At 35.4% G+C, this 27,788-nt stretch overlaps 1 protein-coding gene and 1 long non-coding RNA gene across 3 annotated transcripts in view; one reads left to right on the forward strand and one right to left on the reverse strand.

The window, feature by feature from the left end:
* On the forward strand, positions 1-7,252 carry LOC149702498 (uncharacterized). 2 transcript variants are annotated; one of them, XR_016381746.1, is made up of 5 exons: positions 1-335; positions 404-533; positions 616-4,433; positions 4,893-5,011; positions 6,390-7,252. It is a non-coding gene; the product is annotated as an uncharacterized LOC149702498 (long non-coding RNA). The 2 variants fall into 2 exon arrangements; XR_016381745.1 differs by having other exon boundaries at positions 1-533.
* LOC149702499 (rho GTPase-activating protein 45-like) overlaps positions 1,226-27,788 on the reverse strand; it is a 27,187-nt gene continuing 624 nt past the window's right edge. The window contains exons 2-19 of the mRNA XM_089866307.1: positions 14,779-15,160; positions 13,304-13,447; positions 12,098-12,179; positions 8,372-8,432; positions 8,219-8,273; positions 8,005-8,148; positions 7,867-7,931; positions 7,661-7,771; positions 7,499-7,579; positions 6,960-7,322; positions 6,719-6,870; positions 6,381-6,646; positions 6,176-6,312; positions 5,528-6,108; positions 4,755-4,999; positions 4,148-4,675; positions 3,862-4,051; positions 1,226-2,479 (exon numbers count right to left, since the gene is read on the reverse strand). Of these exons, the coding sequence (XP_089722433.1) occupies positions 2,050-2,479; positions 3,862-4,051; positions 4,148-4,675; positions 4,755-4,999; positions 5,528-6,108; positions 6,176-6,312; positions 6,381-6,646; positions 6,719-6,870; positions 6,960-7,322; positions 7,499-7,579; positions 7,661-7,771; positions 7,867-7,931; positions 8,005-8,148; positions 8,219-8,273; positions 8,372-8,432; positions 12,098-12,179; positions 13,304-13,447; positions 14,779-15,133 (3,990 nt within the window). The 5' untranslated portion in view covers positions 15,134-15,160 and the 3' untranslated portion in view covers positions 1,226-2,049. The remainder of the gene's footprint in view (positions 2,480-3,861; positions 4,052-4,147; positions 4,676-4,754; positions 5,000-5,527; positions 6,109-6,175; positions 6,313-6,380; positions 6,647-6,718; positions 6,871-6,959; positions 7,323-7,498; positions 7,580-7,660; positions 7,772-7,866; positions 7,932-8,004; positions 8,149-8,218; positions 8,274-8,371; positions 8,433-12,097; positions 12,180-13,303; positions 13,448-14,778; positions 15,161-27,788) is intronic.

Below are 27,788 nucleotides of genomic sequence, written 5' to 3' on the forward strand. Positions count from 1 at the left end.
GCTTATTACCGGTCCTATTTTTCACTTGTAACTCTTAATTCCTATTCGGTTACGATAAAACTTTGGTATTTAATTTAAATTAGCCCTTAATATATAAATAAAATATTTACCTGCAAAGATCTCTTTAGCCACCGAAAGAGGCAAGAGCTTCCTTGAATCCGTGATTCCGTGGTGTCAACGTGGTCCTTAAGCCTTGGTAATTGTAGCACCAGCACCAGCTGGTGTCAACGTAGTCCCGTAAGCCTTGGTCGTAATTAACAGATGTATTTGGCACGGTGGACCATAAATTTTCCACTTGAAACGCTTCATTTTCGATCGGTTGCGATAAAACTTGGGTATTTAATCAAAATTAACCCTTAAAATATAAATAAAATCAAAATATTTACCAGCAAAGATCGCTCAGAAAATCACAGCATCTAGCTCCCACGGAAATCGCCCCGAAAAGAACCCAGAATGAATAAGCTTATTGGGTGCAAACGTGCACCGCTAGATGCGCTGCTGAAGTTAGGCAGACTTCAAAATATGGCGGGAGCGTGCGTTTCAATTTTACTGTTTCTATTTGCTAATATAATTAATAATTTAGTTAATTATAATTTAATAATGTCTTCTCAACAGCCCAAAACACTTTTCTCCACTTTTGAAAAGTGGTACTGGAGTTTATGGATTCCTATAGCTGGAAAAACCACCCTATAAACATGTGTGTCTAATAAGTCGAAATCTGAAATCATAATAATTAAACTAATTCCTATGAAAGTTAACTCATTTTACGTTGATCAAAAGTTCTGAAATGAGATGTGTAATATATTCCAAAATCTTTGTTTGTTTACTATAATCCTCTCTCTAGTTTTAATATATCGAGCAATTCCAAATGCTTAACCTTATCTGTACAATTAAATGCAACGCTTTATCTTACTATTATATTCCCCATCCTTTTAAAATAGAAGAACGAAAAATATCACCTTACCACAATTCTCTCCCATTCACTCTCCTTTTAATGACGAACTGCCAAACTAGGCGGCTCTCCTTCACGCCGCCGCCAATGCCACAGCCAACAACAACACGCCAAGTCAAACTAAGACCCACATCGTAGATGTTCATCATACGATGTGGGGCTAAAAAGTCCGTCTAAAACGTTACATTTTTCTTCGTTGCAAAGGTCCATAAATGGAATATGTTCCTTCGAAATGGACATTTTTTATGTTATTTTGAATTGAAAAAACAATGGTTAGGAGAAGATAAAAACTTATAATTTGGCACTCGAAACAGCGATAATATACATTAATTGACACCAAGTGTTCAAATTTCAAATACAATTCAGAATTACAACTTTTTTTCATGACTAGTTATATATCATCTTTCATTTTCAATTTAATTTTTAACGATGGACACTAGTCTTTATAGTTTATTTCTTTCGTTTCTAAATAAATTGAGAAATTAACGAATGAAAGTTCGTATAGTAGCTTAATACTTTTTTTCTATATAAACCTAAATATCTCAAATCAAATCTAAGATTAATTAAATTAAATTAAAATTAACTAATTAACGCGGTTGTCTTTTAAAAGTATAATTAAAAATTACTCATTTTTAAAAACACGACGCTAAAATTTAATCTTGAAAAAATGATATATCTAAACAAGCTGATTAATTAATTTATTTATTTATTTTCATAAAATATATATATTTATATACTATATATTAAAGGCCTCGTTACTAAACAGCGCTTAATTAATTAATTACTTAATTAATGAATGAATGCAGTTATGTATGTACACTTTAATTAAATTTAAGGGATAGATTAGATATTATTATCTTAATAATAATAATAATACGCGTGTATAATAAATAATTTGAAATTAATTAATCAATATTAATTAATTCTTTCTCAAAACAGAACGAAACCAGTTAGGCCTAGGTCTTATCTTACACTCACTTTTGACGTATTCTTATTAAAAGCAAAGACCAGTTAATAAACTTAAACAGTAATATAATCCTAAAAAAAAAAAACACGAACATACTTTTAATTAGTTTTCTTTTAATTAATTTTTCTTTTTAAACAAACTCTGGGTTACGAGGTGACGTAACATCGGTTTTTCGTTTTCCATCACCACCGGGAGTCAAAGGTCGGTTAAGTTGTTGAATAGAAATTTCGCGTATTGTTCGTTCGCTGCTGCTGCTGCTGCTTTGATTAATCTGTATGGAAGACGATGCAACGCGATGATGTTGTTGTTGTTGTTGTTGTTGTTCCCATACCGTTTGCGAATTAAGTTCATCACGCGTGGGTTGTTGTTGTTGTAAATTATCCATAATTTCCTCCCTCGATGACTGACTACTAATTGCGGTGGTGGTACTTGAATCGTATTCCACCGATTTCGATCTATGCACTAAAGTTTCGGTTATTTCCGTCGTTTCTAGGGGTTCGGTTAAACTTTCGTCTCGCGATCGCCTGCTCGACAAACATTCGGATTCTCTTTGCTGCAATCTACGTAGATAATAATAAGACGAGGGGCTAATCACTGTTATATTCCCTGTACGGATTACGCGTAAGGGCAGAGCTTTCAAAGATTAAGCGTAATCACTTAGGTACAGTCAAAGGTACAGCCGCCGTGTACACCGATTACATTGAGTGAGCGGCCCCTCGCACGAAGATTACCCGAAAACAGACCCTTTCGATGTAAAAAAGGGGGTGGTACCCGATACCGGAAGACGAGGGGCTAATCTCTGTCATATTCCCTGTACACCGATTACGGATTACACTTAATCGTTTTAGCACTGTCAAGGGCAGAGCTTCGAAATATTACGCGTAATCACTTAAGTACGGTCAAAGGTACACACACCGATTACTTTGAGTGACCGGCCCCTCGCACGAAGACCCTTCGATGCAAAAAAAGGGGGTAGGCAACCCTCAGTATCGGAACATACACTCTGCGCACTCTCATGAACCCCCAAATCTGCGCTAAAAAGCGGGATGGAAGGCAACGTTTCGTTCCGTGTCTTTCAATCTTATTTACATCGAAGTGGTCTATTGGGAACTACCTAGGTAGTAAATAATGCCCCCCCCCCCCATTACCCTTGTCAAGCGGAAACAGGTTGTCAGATTATTTGCTGATAGCTGATAGAAAGATAGGAATCAGAGGGGGACCACCCACTTAACACTTTAGATCGAAAGACTCGGAATTTTGAACAATGACGCAATGCAGTGGTGCAAACACTATTTCAAGGTGAAATTCAGTTCACATAAGGTACGCGTTCTATAGTAGTTTCTTTTTGAGACAGACTAGAAACACCACGCGGCGCGACACAACTCTACAACACACCTATATCATCATCCCATTGTTAGTATTCTGTGTTGAAATAAAGAGTTAAGAAGGAGAAAACGGAACAAAAAGGTAGATAAAGCGTCAAAGCAGCGAAAGAAATTGAGAAAGAAGAGCGTACATTCAAGAACCTAGCGCTTGACTTGAGGATTGAGATCAGTAAAACGACGAGTAGTCTTTTTGGGGTACCCACCTGATAACGATTTGTCCTAACTTTTAATAAAACCGACAAGCATTTTTCCTGAATACCCGACAAAAATTCGGGTACCCGCCCCGGTGGCTACCCGAGAACAACGTTTTTGATTACCCGAACCCGATTTGAAATAGGGAGCTAACAGTTCTGACCCTGAAACGTCACACCCATCTATCTCTTACTGGAGTTTCATCCCCCCTAACGGTTGGAAACAGTATTCTACGCGCAAAAATGCCAACCAGAGAGGGGCTGCGTGACGTCAGACTATCTCTTCCTCCTAACCAGTTGTTAGCTCCTTATTTAAAAATGACTACCCCCACACCCCTAAAAATCAATCAGTAACTAGTTACTTACGAAGTCTGATATTTTCCATCGTATCGCTTTGGGACAGACGGAGTACTTGTCGTTAATGTGGCGGAAAAGGGTCGCAGTATGGAGTTCAATCCCAAATGAGATATGGACGATGTCAGTGGACTCGCTGTACAACTCAGATCTGAAGATGATTGATCAGAAACCGTCGAGCGACTGCTACTTAATTCTAAGCCTATTAAATTAGTATTATTATAATTATTTTTTAATTTAAACTGTTTGTAAAATTAAGCCTTGGTCCCTAACCCTAAACAATTTTTAATTTATTTACCTGGTTTGGGCGATATGGACATCCTATAATTCATCTTCAAATCCGTTTCGCTACTTCCTTCGCTTCCAGCGGCTAGGGAACTACCAGAATCACTAGAAGGGACGTACTCGGCCTCGGTTGAAGACGGAGACGAAACGAATTGAGACAACGAATCGGACTTGAAAACTTGCGGAGGAGATTCGAAGAACTGCCTTCTCAACTCGGCAACGTTTTTAACAAGAGGCATCTTCGAGGAGCTACCACTTTGAATTTGACTTAATTCGTCATGAGCCGTTAACGTTACTTGGTAAGTTGAGGTATAGAGGTCAGACTCTTGTTGAATTGGAGAAGACACGGCGCTCTCTCGCGTCATCATATTCTCCGTTGATGAAGAACTAGGCGCGTTAGCATTTTTACGAGGTGGAGGAACGGGATGCTGGTCGCTCGGAGGAACTTTGACAGGGTCACTCTGACAGGCCTTTAACGGTAACTTCCTGAACACAACATCTTCCTGATGAAGTATGTCCTCTTCAGAATCACGCCATTTGTCTAAAAATGAAATTAATTAAGATTTACTAGGCTTACTTGTTAATTAACTAAAATATAGTTAAGTAATTAGATAATATACCTGAGGTCTGCACCAATGACGCGACATCTTTTTCTTTGCCGCAATCGGGTGCTAAATAACAATCGCTAATATTTGGTGCTGAAACAGTTTGCTCCTCAGGGCCCAACTGAGATATTCGAATTCGTTTCGTCTTTTCAGATTCCTTTGGTTGCCCAAAAACTTTATAAGCCAAGGAAATTAACATTTCGATAACTCTGGTTTGGTGAACGGTATCGACTAACGAACTTAGAGAAGCGCTTCCTTCGCTATAATTAACGGTAATTAATTAGCCACTAATTTCCAGTCAATTGGCCTTATTCCTGATGAACGCCACCGAGGCGTAGCGGCGACTTTTGGAACTATAATAATACGGTAGCCAATCAGAGGTGGCGCTGGAGCCGATGGACTCTGATGGAGATCTGTTAACAATTTTCTCTATTTTGAATCATGTGAATAGCCAAGGCTTAACAAGCGATATGGTTTCAAAAGTATTAAAAGTTGATTTTACCTTTCTTATTCTGTCTAATATTATGAAATAAGACTTTCGGAGTAAGTTTTCATTCGATTTTGGTCTATTTGGAGATTATTCGGTTAATAATAACTATTTAAAACATGTTTTTTGAAGTTGAAGCGGTAATAATCAAAACAGAGAAAATAACAGATCTCCATCAGAGTCCATCGGCTCCAGCGCCACCTCTGATTGGCTACCGTATTATTATAGTTCCAAAAGTCGCCGCTACGCCTCGGTGGCGTTCATCAGGAATAAGGCCAATTGAATGAATTTAACCAAGTACCTCGTTCTCAATAAAGTTGGTCCAAAAACAATTCCCAAATTACTCGGAGGCATATGATTCAATTCGCAATTTTCCGATAATTTTTTTAAATGATGCATTAAATAGGCCAAAGTTTTATAATGCATCGTTGGTAATCGTTTAACGAGATTTTGCAAATCAGGAACGGCTTTTTCCATATCACCAGGATAATCTTTCGCGATTTTAACGAATTCGTTGTAAAGTTTAAAAGTTAAAAGTGGTTCCGGTAGCTGTCTTAAATATAGCTTTAAAACGTTAGCGATGATACTAGGATGAACGTCGGATAAATCGATAAGTTCAACTCCGTTTTCGAAGCTTTGACAAAGTTTCTCGACGCGAGATTTAACTCCTGATACTCTGTAGATTCCTTTAACGGCGCATCCCCTTTCGTCTATTTCTCGTATACATCTGGTAATTATATCGGGAAGTTCGCCGCTTCCTTCTCCGGATGGAGAATGAGCCGAAAGCGAAACTCCAAAAGTATTCATTTTTCGCGGTAAGGGTTTATGGCCGCATTGAATCGCTAAGGCCTCTAAACACTTTCGATGACTGGCTAATCCACACTAATTAAGTAAAATAATAATTAATTACTTACCTAAAAGCACTGAAAGGTAATTAAACGCGGCAAACCTCAGTGCATTCGACTCCTTGAAAGTACACGTAGGAATCGCATTCCCGGCAACGCGAAGGTGTTTTTAGTTTACGAAAAGAATGAGTTTCCGCTGCTTTAGAAACGTATTGCCTTCTCGAAGCGCCTAATCCACTGTCTGTAAAGAATATTACCTTCCTTGTTTTAATAATCACGATTAATTACAATTAATAATTAGTTACTTACCTTGATCAGTTTCTAACTCGTCTCCGGAAGACAACGTGATAGGTCTATGCGTAGGAATACGTGGACTAGCTGTTGGACTTGTATCTTGAGATTTGTTACTATGATAGCTGCTAACACTGTCGGAATCACTGCCTTGCAAGTGACTCCAAGGTTTGACAGCGGAAGTTCTCGGCGTTTTTCCTTCCGAAGAAAGTCTACCCTCTAATAATTGATGGGCCATACCTTCCTCGCTTTCGTTTGAACCGCTAGAACGATCTTTTTCTAAACTGTACCGATGAGAAATAAATAAAAATAATAAATTAAGCTTTGCAAGATTTAAAAACAATGTCCAAATGTACCGGTTTTCCGAGCAGTATGGCTTAAAATAATACGCGTAGTTCGACGCGGCATGATGACTTTGGTTCATGGATGAAATAGGAATTCTTCGAACAAACTCCATATATTGCGTTCCAGGTTCGTAGAGCCTGCTACTTTCGCAGAGGGTCTGAAACTGTATAGAAATATTCAGATAATTCAAAAAGAGTATAAAGAAACGGCAATTGCGCATTCTAATATATTTGAATCAAAACTAGCAATTACCTGAACTGGTGCAGGTGCGGAAACCGTATGTTGCAACTGAAAGTACCCAACAGTCACGGCTTTCATCGTTTGATCACACTGATAAATTAATTCCCGAACTTGTTGCAAAATTTCTCCTTTGACTTTTTCTAATTCTTGTTGTCGTTGATTGGCTTCGATGATACAAGCTTTGTACGTTGTTTCCGCTTCGATAGCTTTCTGGAAAGCTTCTTCCTCCAGCTTCTTCTTTTTGTCTAACTTAGCGGTTTCACTTCCACCTTCAACACTGCCCGCTCTAATGACCGATTCCTTAGCTTTGTCTAATTCTTGGTGTCTTTGATGATACATCGTTTCCGCTTTTCTCAAGTTATTTATCGCGTCATGCTGTAGTAATTAAATTAAATTAAGCTAGAAATAACTCGAAATAAACTAATTTTAGCCCGAATTAACATTAAAATCACCTACGAATATCCTGAGTTTGCATTTTAACATATTACAACCGTTATTGGTGAATTTTAAACGCGTTTGAACTCAATGTAGCCAAATAAAAATGAACTTACCATTCTTTTAACCTCTCGATGCCAAATTTCTTTTATTTGTTTACGAGATTTTTCGTGTTCTAGTTTGCGATTTGATAAGGGCTACAGTAATAATTAATAATTAATAATTTAAAAAAAAAATCTACGATGTTATCTATATCTAATTTTGAAAATTGTATAAACCTCAATAAATTTTTGACCCTGTAACAGAGTACACGTTGTAATGCAATGATTAGAATTTTCAAGGTCTTGGTCTAAAGCGGTACAGTAAATAGATTGGAATGGAAGAAAACTCTACAGAAATAATGATAATAAAAACTAATTAAGCTTCCTTAAATCTAATTAATCGTTTTAATTAGTAATAATTAATTAATTAAGGTATATCACACCTCTTCTTTTAAAACTGGTCGCATTGTTTGGGCTAGTTTCGATAAGTTTCTAGCATGCTCCAATTCTAAAATATTAAACGTATTGGTACTTCATATATTTATAAAAAAATGCAATTATATTTTTAATTGCAATTTTACCTAAACTAGCCCGTTTTTCAATATAAGTCATAACATCTTTGGCGTATTTTGACCAAGCCTTAGCCTTTGATAGGGCCATATCAACTCCATCCGTTAATTGCATTAATTTAATATCAATTTCTTGAGGAGTTAATGTCGGAGATTCTAACGTAAACACACCTCAAATTAACAAACAACATAATAAATAACTTACACTAAATAAATCAACAAATACCTAATTTGTCTTTTCCAAAATTTTCCGACTCTGAACTCAATAAATTTTCACATGACTATATACGTAAATTATTTAATTAAATAATTAAAAACAACTAAAAGACGCTAAAGATCAAGGGTGGGACACTTGTTTGTCACGAAAACGTAAGCTTACCTTAGTCTTGGGAACTGGATGCGACGAAGAATCCAAATCTCCCATCAAATACTCAGAAACTCTGTTAAAAATTATAAATTTCGTATTAGGCCTACAGTTAACTTTTCTAGCGCAATCAAAATCACATTCTAACATTTTAAATATTCAAAAATGATGGTTTTCTTTTAGCGCAAGCTAGGCAGGCTCTAATCGCAACGTGTAAAATACAGGCTAAGCTCAATCAGTCACGGTAATACTAATTTCTAAATTACATTCTGTAAGCGGTGGATGAAAAATTGCCTATCGAGGAGCTTGCTACTACTACTAAAACAAAAATCAACTTTAACTTCTATATCTTGGTTTTAAAAACGGAGGGTGGATCTTAGATAGGAATGTAATACAGAACTATACCGTTACAGAGAGGCCTACTTGTAAAAATGGCCTTCAAAAAAATGATTAATAAAAGTGTTTCACGGACTTCAAAAGATTTAAACCGAGATATTAATTAACTAGTATGAAAAATTAATTTAAAACGTACCTAGTAAGTAGTTTAATTAAACAGGGTAAACAAACAAAGTCAAATGATAAGTTATTCATAATAAAGTCAGCATTTTTTGGCTTAAAAAGAACTCGTATGAATTAAAAAAAGGCGCGTAACAAAAAGGCGCGAAAAACTGCACATAGCGTAGCGTTCTTAACCAATTGTATTCCTGTCCGTCGGAAAAGGTGCGAAACTTTCAACCAATCCGATGTCTGTCCGTCAAAAGGCGCGAAATATTTACCCAATCGGATAAATATCCGTAAAAAGGCGCGAAATATTACCATAATCACAAATTTAGATTTTTAAATCCTCAAATTGGGCAGGAAAATTTCAACTTAAGCTGATTCATTTCAATCATACGATTAAAAGAGACATTGAAATTCTTCAAGACCAATATATTAACCCGGAATTGGCGAGAGAAATATTATACGAGCCTAATAAAAACTTTTGATTAGAAACATCTGAAATAGTTTTCGAGCCAACCGACACTAGCCGCGAGTGCAAGACTACCAGCCTATTAAAATACATAGCGATGGTGTTGGTGTTAAGTTTACTCATTTAGTTTTTGACACTGGCATCCTCTCTCTCTCTCTCTCTCTCTCTCTCTCTCTCTCTCTCTCTCTCTCTCTCTCTCTCTCTCTCTCTCTCTCTCTCTCTCTCTCTTTCTTTCTCTTTTTGTATTTAGGCCCAGTACTAACTACAGCCAGGGAAACTCGGTACAAGAACAAGTGGTCCCAACAAAGACAATTATCAGTCGAGGTAAGAACCCACATAGGAACTGAGAAGGCTCGAAGTTAGAATTGGGCACACCGTGATCTCAGTTGGTTTTTGTTTTGTTCCCTAACTACCCAGTACGAAAAAAGCATGAGCTCACGGAGACCCAATATGGGTATTCATATGTTCTCAGTCTTGCATATATTCTTCGTTTAAGTTAAATAAATATTGTTGTCTAAGAAGTATCAGGAGTTACAAAACACGAAATATTTGTCAATGAGCAATTTGATCGTACCTCCATTAACATATCTGATAAATGCGTCACACTTATGACTGTTATGACACATTATCAATATATCACTATGTGACAAAACTCGGACAAACACGGCGGCTCCTTAGTTCCTAATGTAACTCGAAAGTTCATTTAACATATTTCACAAAGCGTCACACTTATGACTGTCATAATACTTTATCAATATGTGACAAAATTCGGACAAACACGGCGGCTCCTTAGTTAATAATGTAACTCGAAAGCAACTTCAATAAACAAAAGTAAAACTTTGAATGCAGACAGACAATCTTCCCTTTCAAATTAGATGGATTACAATGAGTACATCCTCTATGGGGGTATACGAGCGTAGGTGTCTAAATAACATCCTATTGTGAATTCTCTAGTGGGGCAAAGCAAATTAGGCGCGTATTTAGGCAATTATTCGAAATGCCCGTTCACCCGCCAGCTACCTCCTCCACCTCCTCCTTCCCACCATAGTTGGTTGGCAAGAAGAAATAATACTGCTGCCTTATTGAACCGTGTCATTGAAATTAGTGTAGGACGAAATAACTAATGTAGAGATATATATTTAAGGGAGCTGGCTTGATAATTGCTCCAAATTATTAGAGTGCTAAGGAATGCGATCCTATGTGTGTATGTCTAGCTTCAAAGAGATTAAAGTTACGTCACCAATTAGATTCCACGGAGGTTATTAATTATTTTTAATATATAGCAATTTTATGCTGCTAATTTTTTTATTATTTATATGATTTCTTTTATTTATTTTATAGCTATTAAATTTTCATATTCTAATTACCTGATTATATATATACATTGACTTGACCGGAAGTTTGGGGTCAATGTTAACAGTATATTTTAAAGAACACTTTATTTTTTGTAAACAAGTCAACTCTTCGGGTTAAGTTGCAAAACATTTATTTTAATTTTTCAACCAATGTTATTTTCGTAAACTCAATAAATTCTCTTTATTAATATAAAATTCCATTTTCATTTTTCACCTATTTTTGAAATTTCCTGACTAACTTTCAGGGGTTTTCGGCTTTTTTTTTAAATGACCTGAAAGCACTAGATTTTACGCGAGAAAAAAATAAAAACCAAGTTTTTAACCAAAAACCATCTAAACCTAAACACAAACTAAAAAAATTAAAACATATCGATCAAAAAACTAAAAAACATTTCGACAAAACAAAACTGAAACAAAATACCTAATCGATTCCTACAATCAATCTTCAAAACTAACTAATAAAAAATCTCCCAAAGTTTACCAATTAAAAAAAAAAACAAAAACTAAATTCATCTATCAAAACCCAGACGCAAAATATAAATTAATATTTTGAATAAATATATATATATAAAAAAAATAATTAGGAAACATAAAACCCATTATAATTTCATTGACCCCAAATCACAAATTCCACTGACGGCAGCCTTTTGGAACAATTATAAAAACCGTACTAGACTTTCAACCCAATACAAATTTTAAACCAAAAAGAAAAAGTAAAGAAAGAAAAAAGGGGCAATTTTTGAAAAATTAAAAAATAAAAAAAAAAAAAATAAAAAAAAAAACCAAGCATGGAGTTAATTTCCCGTTCTGTAAAAATTTCTCGTTCGTTATATTTTTGTGCCTTGGGTGATTTGTGTGATTTATTTAACGGCTATCTATATACTTAACGTTCCAAAGACATAGTATAAAGTCATTAAGAACTTAAACCCGAGTAGCTAATCACCGCCTTTGATAACGCTGACAACCGAAACGGAGAAAATTAGCCAAAAATTGAAATTAAAATCAGAACCAGTTCTAACAAACGTTCACTGCCCTCTCAAAATGTATCGAGGACCCCCAAAAATATATATCCATATATTTCTTTCGCCTTTTGGGAAGCAAAATTAAAGGGGGTTGGGATGGTCCATATTTTCGTAATTCTATTTTGCTCGCGTCTTTTAAAAACAAACAGATAAACAAATAAACAAACAAGTAAATAAATAAATAAACAAACAAAACGATATTGAACCGCTTGAAGCGAATTAATATTATATTTATTAATATTTTAATAAAAAAATCACGTGTTATCTTTGGGAAAATACGAATTTAATTAGGTTTTAAATTAGTTTTAGATAATTAAGAGAGCTAGGAATTAATACAGCCTAAATGGTTATTCAATAAATAAATAAATTAATAAATAAATAAATTATGGATTACCTGCTACTGAATGCTAACGCCAGTTGGTCAATGGCGTCGAAAAACTCGGCAGGATCTGCTTTTTCATCCTCGTAATTGTGAGCTAGAAAAACATAAAATACAATACAATGAAAAGAAATCTAAAAAAGCAATTACAAATCGGCTTAATACACCCAGAAAATAATTTATATCTATGTACAGTTTAATCTAATCTAAAAAACATCCCGATATAACATAAGTTTATATGATATGTTCCATAAGTATGACACTAAATATACTACATAGTTCGAGGGAGAACGACGGAAGCGAGAATTGAAGTCCTACACTCGGTGGTAGTTAATTAATTTTGCAGGACCAAGTTCCATCTAGGTCCTATTTAGTCTGCATTACTAAGCCCAAATTTGACAGCGCCTCACCAGGCAATCATCGCTTTACCCTGAATCTATGACCTACTACTTCAATCACTTCATGACAAGCTCCAGTTTCTAAGTTACCAGTGACAAACTTATGGATGCAACATATATTATAAACTTATGATAAGACCTATCTCAAGTGATTACGCGCAATCGTTGTTTGTTGTCTATAGATATTTTAGTGCATCTGAAGTATACCAGGAATACATACCGGCCAATAGGAAACATTGCGACCCCATATAACCAAACGTTGGTAGCAACGCGAGGTCGGACTCAGGAGGGAGAAAGATTATCAGCGAGACATAATTCGTCATAAATAATGATTAGTCTAGCTATTCCCACAAATTCCGCGCCTAGATACGTTGAGTTAAAATGGGAAGCTACGCAATGAGTCTTATTAGTTGTATGTATTCCTTATAACACGAGAATAAACCTCAACAAAAGAAATTAAGCATTACGACAATCTTAATTTTTGATAGAAAAAAATTGAATCTATCTTAAAGGGGTGATAATAACGATTTTGAAGTGGATTTGCACGTGATGTCACGTCACATCCAAATGAAAAGGAACCGTTAAACCTACAACACTCCTCAAATAACTAAACCATACCTTATAAATAAACAAAAGGGGCTGGAGGGGGGGGGGCGAAACATCCAAAATTACTCATCTCCTTCAGAGACTTACATAGTGTGACTAATTCTCTAAAGAACTACCTTAAAAGTACCTACATTCCCTACCTAAGAACTAAGGTACAATAGAAAAGAAGTAATAATACAATACAAAAGAAAACCACAACAACAAAACCAGAACTCACTTTTAACTTGTTGTATGAGTGTTCCAGCAGCCATGAGTAACTCGGTGGACTGAATCGGCGGGTACTTCTCTAAAATACTCCTTAGAATCCGTAACACCTCACCCAAACGTTCGTGGGCGGATACACGCATTGTTTCCAACTTTTCTGTAAGCCACAACAATCAATAACCGAATAGTGTAAATTAACACCAATCAACAACAACAAACATACACCACTCAATTCGAATTATAAAAAAAAAACACGTAAAATTATCCAATGTCCGAGTACGTTAATTTGTTGAATAACAACACCATTACACGATACGATATATTTCCTAACATTATTTCCTAAATAACCAACAGCATATGCAGGTAATTTCAAGTCTGATTCATTCATTCACAAAAACACAGACACAAAAACGAGAAGATAAAATTATTCTAACTTTCGTTCCCTACCCAATACCCAAAATACATTTTAACCTGGTTTTTGGTTTTTTTTTTTACAACCATGCCACCAGTTGTCTGGAAGTTAAGAAGGGTATGGTATCCTCAACAAAGAAAGAAAGAAAGAAAAATCGTGGGTTCACGGACTCTCAGAGCGATTATTGCCCTCAAAAATATTACATAAGGGGGAAAGGTACGTACCTACGAATAGGGTATGCATTTTAAAAAAAAATAATATGAAATTAAGATGGCATCTATAAAATATTCCGAGAGAGTAAGTATACTGTATAGCTTTCCCCTTTTACATCATAATATAGCCTGAAGGGGTGAAACTGTATGGGCGGTTTAAGTTGAATTTTCACTCTCTTGATAATCTATCTGACAAGAGCGGCGAAACAACTTGCTCAAACAACTTCTTATAAAGCTATTTTCAATCCTTTTCCTTATTCCGCTTGACCTACAGAGAGATAGCGACTAGCCGAGAAAAATACCTTTCTAAAAAAAAAAGGCTTAACACTATAGTATATTCCTTCAATTCTTAAGTTACTTGGCTTTGTCTGACTCAGAGGATTTAAATATATTATTAGGGGGTATCAAATTGGTGGACCTATTGGTAGGGGTGACTCATTTAATTAGATAGCGTTCGGCAAGGACGTATGAAACTATGCACAGCTTTTAGTTGGCTAGATGACTTGGGTGCCAACCAAATATGAAGTAAAGTGAGATTAAGATCGGTGGGAGCTAGATGTTTAATTGATTAATTTAGAAAATTATAGAGATGGGTTGTTGTAAACCGAATTTGTACGTTGACTGCCAGTCTGATTGTCATTTGTTGAACATTCTAAATATTTTTGTACTTATGTTATTCTGTTTTGTTCAGGCGCAATTAATACTGCAGAGAAAGTTAAGGTGGATAAATACATAATGCTACATCTCATAAGAAAGAATGTAATGCTTCTGAAGCGTGGTTGAACAGAGATATTCATTCATTCATTCATCCCACGACGAGTATATTAAGAAAACAAAAACCGGCAATAAAAAGTGGAACAATACCTTTTTCGGGATGAAAAATGCGCCTCAATTTCCCCAAGGCCTCTTTGAATCCACGGACATCGTGAGTCAGAACCACGATGTCTTCCTGTTCCACTTGTAAGTGACTTTCGGCGGAACCGTCGGAACTGACGCTGGCCACCGACATGGATCGAGAGTTGTTGGCTCCAACACCAGCGTGGGGGGAAACTCCGGCCATCATGGAGGCGCCCAGGGACAAATGGGAACTGGCCCCGCTAGAACTTCGACTGTGGCCACCGCCACCCACACCACCTGACACCGGACTGACCGAGGCCGGACCCGCTGAGACAGAGTCCGCAGGGTGGACCGGTGAACCCGTTCCTTCATCTTGGTTCATTTGAGAGCCGCTGTTGCTAGTGTAAACCTGAAATCAAAAATATTTTCATTTTAATTTAATGAATTCATTTTGAGCCAAATTACAACAATTCAAAGATACACAAAATATTCTACCATAATGGACCACATTAGATCCATGGGTTTACGTATTTGGTCTCTAAAGTGGTGCATGGTTTAATAACCGACTAGTTCATAATGATATAAACTTTATCACGCAAATAAACTGAGCCTACCACATGCCCATAATCACAAGGATTTCGGAAATACTAAAAATCTTAGATTAGATATCTAATATTGGATAGAACGATGGCGTCAAAAAAATTTATATTACCTCTGCGCACACACACAATCATAAAAATATACATGTAATACATTAATAGATAGTGGAGTTAATACACAAGTATTTTGACCCAAAAATCCTTTGATCTTCCGCCCAAAGTGTCCCCCAATAACCCTTCAAAGTGTTCCCCAAAAACCCTTCAAAGTGTCCCCCCAAAAACCCTTCAAAGTGTCCCCCCAAAAACCCTTCAAAGTGTCCCCCAAAAACCCTTCAAAGTATTCCCCCAATAACCCTTCAAAGTGTCCCCCAAAAACCGTCTAATCTTTCACAAAAACCCCTTTAACCTTTGACCCAAACACTGTTAAACCTTTAAACTAAGAACAGAACACAAATCTTCCACCAGTAAACATTTCATAACTTCGAAGGAATCGACCATTTATCTTAAGCAATAAATGTCTTGAAATTACATTAAGTTTCAGGGTCAAATCTTAGCTGTAAAATTATTATTATTCATCTTAAATAAGACTCAGTCAGGGTTGTTGTAATAAATTCCAGCTATACACGTTCACGCATTTAGAATTTCGTCAAGAAAAAGTTCCCCACTGAGTTATAGCCCACTTGCGCAAGAGAGACAAATTCCATTTAACTACTGTACTAGTTAATAAATATTCGAAAACATCGAATACCAAGAGATCCGGGGAACCTTTTACCAAGTTGCTAATAGCTAATAATTCCTTATAGATTCCAGATTTTAAAAGCTTGAAAAAAATTTCTCATTGCCGATATCTTGAATTCACTAAGAGGATTTATAAGTCAAGTCTTAGCCCACGTACGCTTTCGCCGGAAGTTTGAATCATAAACTGGTCACTCGAGTGAAATCTTGAAGGGGATTAAATTATTTCAGAATTTTCCTAAAATTAAGATTTGAATCTGAAGACTGTGGATGGCTTTCACGGCATAATTGCAAGGTTATTTTGTAAAGAAAGTTTTCTTACAATAATTCACTTAACCAGAAGTATATAATAACACTTCTCTTTGAGAGAAGTGTACCACCATAAAGCGGACGGTGTAATTGTAACCATGATTCTTCCCAACATCATTTAAACATTATAGCAAGATTATAATACTAAACTGAATCACATCATTGCTCTACTAGAGCTTAACTATTCGCTGCCAGTAAAAAATATATTTTGAAATAAATCCAACACGTGGGTATACTTGACGAGCGAATAATTAAAATAGATAAAACAATTCAACTTTCACTATAAATTTACCCACGTGGTTCGAGTCATATGAAACTTTTAACCCGTATCTAAAACCCTGAAAAGTATTAAGAAAATGATAATAAAAACAACACTACAAGCACCACCTCGTTGCGACCCGATTTCCAATAGCCAAAAACCGTAGGCTGAAAATTAACATTTGTTATGCTTTCGAGATTTGTTTCCAGCGTGCGTTTGACGCGACGTACGAAAAATTCTGACTTAAACCATAAGTTCATAAGATATGTTGGCCATAAGTTTGTCACTGGTAACTTAGAAACTGGAGCTTGTCATGAAGTAAGGGAGGTAGGTCATAGATTCAGGGTAAAGCGAGGGACGCCTGGTGAGGCGCTGTCAAATTTGGGCTTAGTAATGCAGACTAAATAGGAGATGGAACTTGGTCCTGCAAAATTAATTAACCAACCGAGTGTAGGACTTCAATTCTCGCTTCCGTCGTTTCCTCTCGAACTAGCTCGAGCTGTAAGTCTCTAGATAGCATTACGAATCGTATAGGTAGTGTCATACTTATGGAACGGAACATATCTTATAAACTTATGCATACTAAAACTGGTCAGCCTCGAGGATTTATATTATTTTTTTTTAATATTTTCTCTTCCAAAATTTATTGAAAGGAAAATTTAGATTGAAATCTTTTTCGGGGGTTTTATAAAAAGAGCGTGGGGGGATTTTAAAAACGCCGACACTAAGTTTTCCTTTTCACGAAGTTTTTTTAACTTTGCTTGCTTCGAGACTAACGGGTCAAAGAAACCTTTTTTAAACAGTTAACTTCCTATATTTGTAGTTTGTACGTGAATTTATTTCTTTTTCTCATGAATATGGATTAAATGGCTAAGGTAAAGTAATAAACTTCAATTTTAAACGTTTAACCGTTCGTTAATCTCAATTTAAAAGACCCCCTAAAGTCCCATAGGGTCAAAGTTCAGGGTTGAAACATTTTCTTTATTAGAAAATGAATGGCTATATGGAATGTAATTAATTTCAATTAATTTATTCTTCTAATATTTCAGTCAGGGACTCTTAATCTCAATTAAGAGGCCCTTTTTTAACGGTTCCATCGTAATTGGGTCCCTATCTATAAGGGACCTCAGCAAGGACGCGATTAGTCAGGTTTCAAGACGAATTAATCAGGGCAGGAAATGAGGTTTACTTGGGAAGTGACCTAAAGGTTGTTGGGGTCAAGTTACTTCCGGTGGACACGCGTCGTATTCCCTGAAACTATGTAGCAAAGAAGCTTGGCTTACAGAGAGTGCCCCATGCTAATTAAAAGGATAAAAAGGACCTTAACCCCCCTGCCCCCGGGGTTAAAGTTCAGGGTTCATACAAAGGTTTATTCGCAGATATTTAAAGAAGTCTAAGAAATTTACACACATTATTTCGAAACTGTACGCACCTATTCAAGTGAAAATTGAATAAATTCACGAATACCGTTTGATAAAATTTCGAGACGATTACTCAGGGTAATTTCTCCGAAGTCTCGAATGAACCGAATATAATTTATATAGTGGGATTAAAGAAAATTGGGATAGTCCAACTCGCCGGTTTTAAAAGCGAATAAATAACACGCGGGAAAAATTAATAATACGTTCCAGTTTAATTTTAGGAGATGAATTTATATTTTAAGATTAAATGTAGGTTAGTTAAGAAAGTACCAGGGTTCAAAAGGTGATGGGAATTTTAAAAGTAACTGTTACGCTTAAATTTACTTTAAAAGAACCATTCGGGTGAACGAAATTAATTATCTTTTTTTAAAGTCAATAATGAAGCGTTAAAAAAAATAATAAATGAAAATTAAAGAAGGGCTTCTAATAAATTATTTTGATGAAATCTCCAAGATTCTGAAATGAAGTATTGAAAAATATTTTATAGATGTATGGTTTTTTTCTAGGATTAAATCATTTCAGAGTTTGCGCAGATTTTCTTTTCAAAATTCCCTGACTTTCCCACGTTTTCCCTGATCATCTAAAGTAACTTTTCCACAGAACTTGTACAAACGTTTCAGTCTGTTCTAGATAGCTGTTGAATTGCACTCACAAAACACTTTTCTAAACCAAAAATATTTTAAATTCCCCTGCCATTTTTGACAACTTTAAAATTCCCTAACTTTCCTTTACACCATCTCCCCTTTCCAAAAAATCCCTGACTTTCCCAGGTTTTTCCAAGACTTCCAGGTATTATCGTTGATTAGGCATAACTGATTATATTTAATTATGATAAAACAGCACTAAAACACCCTCTGATACCCGATCATTGATAAGGCTTACCTAATTATATTTAATTACGATTAAACTCGACTAGGCCTAAAATATTTAACGCAACTAATATTTCCTTCCCGTCCTCGATGACAACTTCCTGATGAATCAAACCATTACGGAATTCATATCCGAGGAAGTCAGTCAAAAATGTAGTTCAAATATGAAGCAGTCACCCAAATTTAACAATAACAATATAATATTATAAATCTATTTTAAAACCCGACGTGGTGACTGCGATTTAAATAAATTCCATTTAACAAAATAAATATAGTTACTAAAAATTTGAATAAACTCATGTAGCGAATCGAAAAACATTTTGTCTAAATACCGGAAAACTAAACACGTTGGGGGGGAGGGCAAAAGGGGTGAAATTAATGGTCGACCTCCATAAGTCACCCATGGATGTAAAATGAAATTCAAATAAACGACACAAATTTTCCTCTCTCTTATAAAGGAAAGGATATGTATGTTCTTCTTTCTTTAGTCTGGCAATGACCTTTGTTAATCTCTCTATTTCACCCCCTCGCCCCCCCCCGAAAAAAAGAGCCATCCGATACAAATAAGTGGCTTCATTTTTTTATTTAAAAATCCAGGTCCTAGCCATAATTTTTACGCTCGTCACGCGTAAAATCGGTTACAAAGGGGTGATGAAGTTCGTTACGTTTGATAACTTTTAAGGGTTGGGAAAACAACAATAACATATTTTGATTATAGTTAACAAAGATATAGTAAATAGACCAATAAAGTCGTCATAATTCATAAATACCTATCATAAATAGCTCAAAGAAGTTCACTCAGTTCATAAACTAATCAAAAACATTCCAATAAAATCGACATAGTTCACAAACCTATAAATAAATAGTTAAAAAGAACTACCATAATTCACAAACCTGTTACAAATACCCCAATAAAACTCCCATAATTCACAAACCTGTACACAAATAGCCCAACAAAACTCCCATAATTCGCAAATCTACCACAAATAGTGCAATAAAACTCCCATAATTCACAAACCTACCACAAATAGTGCAATAAAACTCCCATAATTCACAAACCTACCACAAATAACCCAATAAAATCCCCAAAATACACAAACCTACCACAAAAAACCCAATAAAACTCCCATAATTCGCAAACCTACCACAAATAACCCAATAAAACTCCAATAATTCACAAACCTACCACAAATAGCCCCCCAAAAAAATCCCCATACTTCACAAACCTATCATACATAACCCAATAAAACTCCCATAATACACAATCCCTTTAAAAACCAATTTGCACGCAATATCTATATAAAACGCAACATTTTATTTCCCCTTCAGGCAGCATATATTATAATATATTCAAGGCATTAACATATTCACGAATAAGTCTGCTCGAATCGTGGTTAAGATGAGAGAGAAAGAGACCAAGGGGTATAAGATGAAAAAAATAGAATCCAAAGATATTTATACGGTTGCGGCTTATTCAAATGCTAGCAATTTTAACCCAAAAAACTAACTCTTCTTTTAGGCGCACCAGCACCGCCATGGGAGGGGAGTTGGATAAGAGTTCTCTATACCACTTAAATGGGTCACAACATTATTATTACTAAGCTTATGAAGAATATTGTTTTAACAGAGTACTTATTTTTCCCCTCTCCATACTACCAACTCGAGAGCGAACAGATTATTAAAGTGCCTTTGGTTGTAATTTAACAAAAGCCAAGTTGTTCTTAAGACACCAAATGATGACTTGTTTCATGTTCATAATATATCTTTATCTTTATCCTTGAATTTTTATTTTTTATTATTTCTTTTTATTTTACTTCTTTATTTGCTACTAATGATATCGAGAAATTGGGTTGCCAATTTTATAATTTATTATTTTGTTAATTTTATAAATTAGCTTCAAATGGGGGTGTTAACAACGCGAGGAGGTAAATTTAGAACGTATATGGAAATTAGTGAATCAAATTAAATATTTTAATTGTGTGTTTAGGGGTTATTTAATTATTTAGAGGATAAGGTCGTTGCGATGACTGAATATTAATTTTTGAAATATTAGTAAAACTGATTTTTCTAAATTATTCCCTGATTTTCCTTGACCTAAGGTCATTTTCCCAAGTCAGTCTAAAAATTGCTAGTACCATGAACTTGTTAATATATTAGTTCAAGCTAAAACTATAATATTGGAAAAATATACCGGATCAAATTTAAATCCCTGATTTGTATGACAATTATAAAATTGCCTGATATTTGACATAGCCTGCATTTTCAAAAATCACTGAAATCTTAACCTGGTATACCATATATGGTACTCTGACCAACTATACATAATTTGACGTTCCTTCAGTGTTGCCAGGATGTAAATGAGTCAAGAGAATGCTTAGAGAGAGGTTATAGCAGTTCAATTTGAATAAGTACTTATAACCAACTTGACTAACAGATGGCCTGACAACACAGCACTGAAGTAGTTTAAGCTGAGGAATTTTCCGTGAAAACTACCTATATAAACCACAAATTTCAACTCATACCTTAACTATATTCAGACCTAAAATTCCGAGTAACCCAAATAGTTCAAGTCATATTTTTTAGGCCAAAATTACATAGCAACAAAAAGAAATCCAAAACAATTACCTTAAAAGTAGCCGTAGCTAATTGAGGACTACTGCCACCGATCCCGGCCACTTTACAAGCCAAACAAATAGTCTTTGCCACATTCACGAACTTTCCTTTGGGGTCCCCTTTACTGGCCAAAAAGGAGACCCTTCGAGAAGGCGGGGGTCCACGCGACACCACAGTGGCCATGACGACGATTATTTTTTTATTCAAAATTAGAAGAACATTTTCCAACAAAATAGACTCAAATCCACGGACGTGAAGAAACCGCGAGACATTCGCGACTCAAGATCCGTCAAGAAATAATCCCGTAAAGTACAGAAGTTAACGAAACATAAAGACAAAAAAATGTTCCTCTTCGTTTTAAATTAAGACTGACGCGAAACTAAATTAAAATATCCGGTGTTTTAGTTCCCTTACAACGACGAAGAAAAAAATAAACTTTTGTTAGCATATAGGGACTGACTTCAATAAATGTAACAAGCCATGGTTCATCGTGCCACGGCTCACAACCAATGAGAATGTCAAATTTAATTTTAAGTCTTTCAACGTTAAGTTAAAAATTAACTTTCAAATTGAGTTCCAAGGTTTTTATTTGAAAGAAAAAAACCTTATTTATAAAATTAAAAAAAATAACGCCTCGATTTTGACAAGAAAAATGTTAATATTTAATTCCGATTCGAAACACTATTCCGCATGAACCAAAAATAACAAAAACCTATGGACTTTTCCAGACACACACAAGAACCGATAGACAATTAATATTTAGATACATTTAGCCCAACTTCAATATAAATTACTGACATAATTAAACCGAAACTTTGACCCGTTAATTAGTAATTAACGAAGATCAAGTACTGCACTACACGAGACGAGCTTCGTACGAGTACACCTCACCTTTGAAGTAACGGATTTCAACTACCTTTAAACGCTAGACCGACTATTTACCAAAAGAACACGAGGCCGATTTAACTGGTGGCCAGGGTGGGAGGAAAAACACTAGTACACCAACACACGCCACGATAAAACTGAATTATTTATTTTTGTTTTGTCAAAACTTTAAGCATGGCTAAATTCTTTAAGCTACCGGATTTAGACTAAAAATACTGTATATTTAAATGCTTTAATATATTGTTATTTAATATTGTAAATAAAATTTGACACATCCTTTATAAACGAAGTGTAACGTTCAAACTCCTTCCGTTTGGATATTCTAAACTTTTCTCTAGAATAAAAAAAAAACTTTTACGGGAAAAGTTTTAAAAATGGAGGGCTAATTTTGCCCCCCTTCAGAGAGACATAATTGCGGATAACGTTGGTTGGATTATCACGAATGGCTTCGAGGCTTTGTACCGTTAATAAAACTCGTATAAAAAAAGAGAGGCGGGACACTAAGCTAGACTACATAGTAATAAGGATTGAATATACTTTGAAATAATTTAAGTCAGGTCTTATCAACTGTTTGACCTCTTGTTTCATACTAATTTTTCCCCCAAAATTTATTTTTCTTAAATAAAAAATGAAGCTCTGATTGTAATTTAAACGACGTGTTTAAATTTCGAATAATTAAACATCTTAAAGCGTTTTTAAATGTTTTTCACTAATTTGGGGGTGTAATAGGAAGTCGTATTACGAGTTTAAAGGCCGACTTCCACCGAAAAGGGTTCTTACGAACTGAAGACCGTGCATCGATTCTTAACAATAGAGCGACCATGCCAATTTTCGAGTCCCCACTGGGGCAAAATTTGGAGGGGTTCTTACGAACTGAAAACCTTGCTATGCGGGTTCTTACGAACTGAAGATAAACAATAGAAAGTCTCTTAAATATTTTATTCCCGATTTTTACGACCCTCTGAAGGAAAATATCTATTGTTTATCTTCAGTTCGTAAGAACCCCCGTATCAAGGTTTTCAGTTCGTAAGAACCCCTCAAAAATCGGCACGGTCGCTCCATTGTTACTCTCGATGCACGGTTTTCAGTTCGTAAGAACCCTTTTCGATGGAAGTCGGCCTTTAACAAAAATATAGTGTCTAGTTTTAATTGTTGATTGCGACTTTGAAGATATATACGAAAATTTATGGGTTTAAAAACATTCCTTTTATCTGTAATTGTGGCAATTTTTGATAACGACGTTTTAACAACAGTTTGTTAATTGCCTTTTCGATGTAGAATTTCACATCAATTTTTATTATAACCAACCCAATTTTTTTTGGTTAACGTAGTATCAAAGACAGATGCGAATAACAGAAAGTAAGGCGGTAAGAACGCGAAAATTATAATCACCAAGAGTCAAAAATATCGTTACCTCCCAGAAACCGAAATAAAGTATAGACTAGTGGCGGTAGAGAGGGGTGTAGACTGTGTATCCCTCCCTCTGGGCGGGTTCTTGCAAGAGGGGATGACACTGAGCTAAGGAATAGAAGGGTATGACGTTTGCATACGTGGTACTGCCATTGCTCTATATAGAAATCCGATTTGTCGACCAAATAAATAAACCAGAGAAAAAAAACCTACTTTACGTTGTAAACATATCAGTCATACTGGGCACTATGGAATTCTTTCATTCACTCCAGTATCTAATTACTTTTTATGTTATTTCTGCTTTACATTTGGAAATAAGTTGAGAAAAAGTGGTAGGATACTTTGTAAAAGAATCCCATATAAGGACGCGTAAAAAGAATTACACAGAAATTATAAAAATCAAAAGCGCATGGTACAAACACACACACACTCATCTAATTAATTCTAAAGAAACGACAAAAGTCACTCATACAGGTGAGTAAAAGGATTTCAGCGAAGCTGCAATCACTGAAGGCCGCAAAGCAAAACGACGCGGTAGAAACGTTTTTTTCAAACATCCTGATTTCAAGGTAAATAAGCTATAGTCTTTCACTTATAGCAGATAGGTGGTGGTATACCCATTGAAAAATACATGTATATTTTATGAAAGAAAATAATATTGTAAAAGAAGATTGGGGGGACAAAAAGTGTGAATGTAGAATCAAAACAAATGAATATTAAATAATTTTTATTTTACACCCTTGAGTGGGATTGATGGTTCTATGGGAAATCATCAATTTTGAGTCGAAAATGTTCTATACTTCTATGACAAGCCGATTTTTAACACCCTGTACATAATTTGATAATAGTAAACCTCGATTTACAATTTAATTAATACATGACGAAAAACACATTGATTCTTAAGACTAGGTAACATTTTTGAATATTTTTCCTTACACCTTTAGCTTTGCCAAAAACAGTTCAATATTCATTACAACATTGAAACTTCGTACGAAGGTAAATGTTAATAGGTAAACAAACAGCAAATGCAGTAAGGTTTTATCTTGGTAAATAAAATAAATAAACAAACAACACCCTATATACCTAAATATTTTGGGAGAGATTTCAAAAGGTATTCGCTTGGTTAAATCAATTCATTTAAATTTGTGTATACTGGAATTTACTAGAACTTCAAAGGCAATGAAAAGCGACAGAACACACATTTCTTTTTCTTTCTTTTCTTTGGGTAGAAAAGAAATTTGGTATTTACTGATATACCCTAATATTTCTTTTATAAAAGGCGTTTTTTTTTAATCCTTTCAAGTTTCAATGGATATCAAAATCTTCCTGGTCTACTTACTACAAAATATTTTGACCTTTATTGGCACGTAAACACTTTAAAGTGAGAGTGAAACTGTTGTATGTAGGTTTATACTTAAAAACCTAAGATATGAAGGTTAATTTTAACTTGGTTTGACTTTGACAGCGATAAGTTCATAAGATATGTTTTAAATAAGTATATCACTGGTAACTTAGAAACTGGAGCTTGTAATTTTGAAGTGAGTGAGGTAGGTCTTAGATTCAGGGTAAAGCGAAGTAGCGCCTGGTAAGGCGCTGTCAAAGGCTTAGTAATGCAGACTAAATAGGACTAGATGGAACTTGGTCCTGCGAAATTATTTAACCGAGTGTAGGACTTCAATTCTCGCTTCCGTCGTTCTCCCTCGAACTATAGCTCGAGCTGTAAGTCTCTCAGTAGCATTACGAAGTATAGGTATTGTCATACTTAAGGAAGGAACATATCACTCATAAACTTATGTAAAATATCTACAACACTTCAAAATCCCTTTAAAATATATAAAATTAAGCAAAATACTTAAGTAAGGCGTTTTACCGTAAAATCCTTTTGGTTTTTTCTTTATATCCAATGCGGGATACGCTTTGTAATTTTATTAACTAAATTTCTCCATTTAGTTCTAAGTTTAAGTTTAAATCGCGCACAAAAAAGCACACAAAAGGCGGCACTTTGGGGTTGGGACTGATGTTCTTGATTTTAAAAATAGGACGTTTTTAAAAACTAAAGTTTCGGATCTGACGGTCGCGTGGAGACTATAGGGTGACAAAGCCGTAAGCTTTTATAACATAAATTTAGTTTATAGTTCTTTTATAAAATTTCGACACGTCGCTACGCAATCTGTCGTGGAGATCTATTCAACAATGGGTCTTTTTTTTTTTTTTCATTGCCTCTACGTCTACTCTGTCACCGGACGTCGTGCTTTTAATAGAAACACGTACTCTCTTAATTAGAGAATGGATTTAAACGAAAAAAACAAGCGGGATAAGATCGTTACGTTATTTTACTTTGAAATTAACTGTTCGTCCTAGCATAAGTTTATAAGATATGGTCCGTTCCATAAGTATGACAATATCTATGCTTCGTAATGCTAGAGACAGCTCGCGCTAGTTCGAGAATTGACTACATAGTCTATCTTCCTATTTAGTCTGTACTTACAAGAAGTGATAGCTAGTTTATTAGGGAGAAGGTATAAGATGCCTAAGTATTCGCGCGCCGTAGTCTCAGTCCCCCTTTCAAAATACAAGGGGGGACGTAAAAGGAGGCCCCGGGCTATTTCGCCTCTCCTCAGTCGGAAAATACCACGTAATTTTCGTCATTCGCGTCTCGCTGGCGCGAGTTTTCAAGAACCAATGAGATGCTGGTTGTAATTTAGAGGCGGGGATTAACTCCGGACCTACGTTTGGACTGGAGATAAAGCTAGAAATGTGGCGAATTTAAACTTTCTCCCTAATAAACTATATATCACCTCTTGTCTGTACTAACTAAGCCTTTGACAACGCCTCACCCGGGGTCGCTTTACCTCGAATCTATGACCTACGTTCCTTCATGACAAGCTCAGTGACAAACTTATGGAACATATCTTATAAACTTATGCCGCAACTAAAAGTGTTAGTAAAATATTTTTGCAAGATCTAAGCTTTCGGTTGGCAATTTAGATCTAAGACTATATCTAAAGTAAAAGTCATAATTTAGCAAATTTCAAGAAAGCAGCCTGGCGTTTATTAAAAAGATTAAAATTGAGTTTTATTTTTGGCGTTAAGATCATAGAACTAATTTAAAAATCTGTCATCGCGGAAATTGGTTTCTAAGTGCAGTCGGAAAAGGGGTAAGAAATCGGCCAAAAAAAAAAAAAAGAAAGAATAAACTTGAGACGTAACGTAATAGACAAGCGCGGGAAGGATTTTTTACAAACGAAAATAAGGCAATTATTTACGGCCTAATTGTTCTTAAAACAACGTAATTAAACGTAAGATTTCTTTACTTTTTTTTCTTTACTAAGGTATTTTCTTTCTTGTCAATCTCTCGTTTAGACTGAGAGGGAATTCCTCTCTTAGTCTTTAAGATTTTCAACGTAGGACGAAGGAGAAATTTTGGAAACCCTGGGATGGGACGCGTGTATAACCGAGAAGGAGGGGGTATATCAATGATTCTAAGAAACTAAAGAAAAAAAAAATAAAAAATAACTTTCTCTCTAGAGCCTCCGCTCCGCTGGCAGGGTAAGTTCTAATCTTGGCAACATTACGACTCTCGCCAATAATGCCTGCTGCTTGGGGTTTAAAGTGACTTCGCTTACATCAAGGGAGCTTAACCAGAGAGGAAGAGGGGAAGAGAAGATCTCTCTCTCTCTAACCAAAAATCGTCCCCTGATATTTTGTTTATAACTTCTCTGGATTAAAGTAGACCGCTATTTTCCAAGGTTTCTGATGGATTTTTTTGTGGGGGGGGGGGAAGGCTCGCTTCGAAAAGATATCTCGGGTAGTTCAATAAAAAATTAAATAAATATTTCCTTCTTCTTACTATTTGAGGATGAGTTGGTTTGGGGGACTTAAATTTGGCTACCAAGCTTTCACTATAGCAAATAACATTGGAAAGGTCAAACGCGGA

This window comes from Phalangium opilio, unplaced genomic scaffold, assembly GCF_054372755.1.
Source record: "Phalangium opilio isolate 3A_F unplaced genomic scaffold, DU_Popi_V2 ptg000017l_1, whole genome shotgun sequence".
In the NCBI taxonomy this organism is placed as follows: Eukaryota; Metazoa; Arthropoda; class Arachnida; order Opiliones; family Phalangiidae; genus Phalangium; species Phalangium opilio.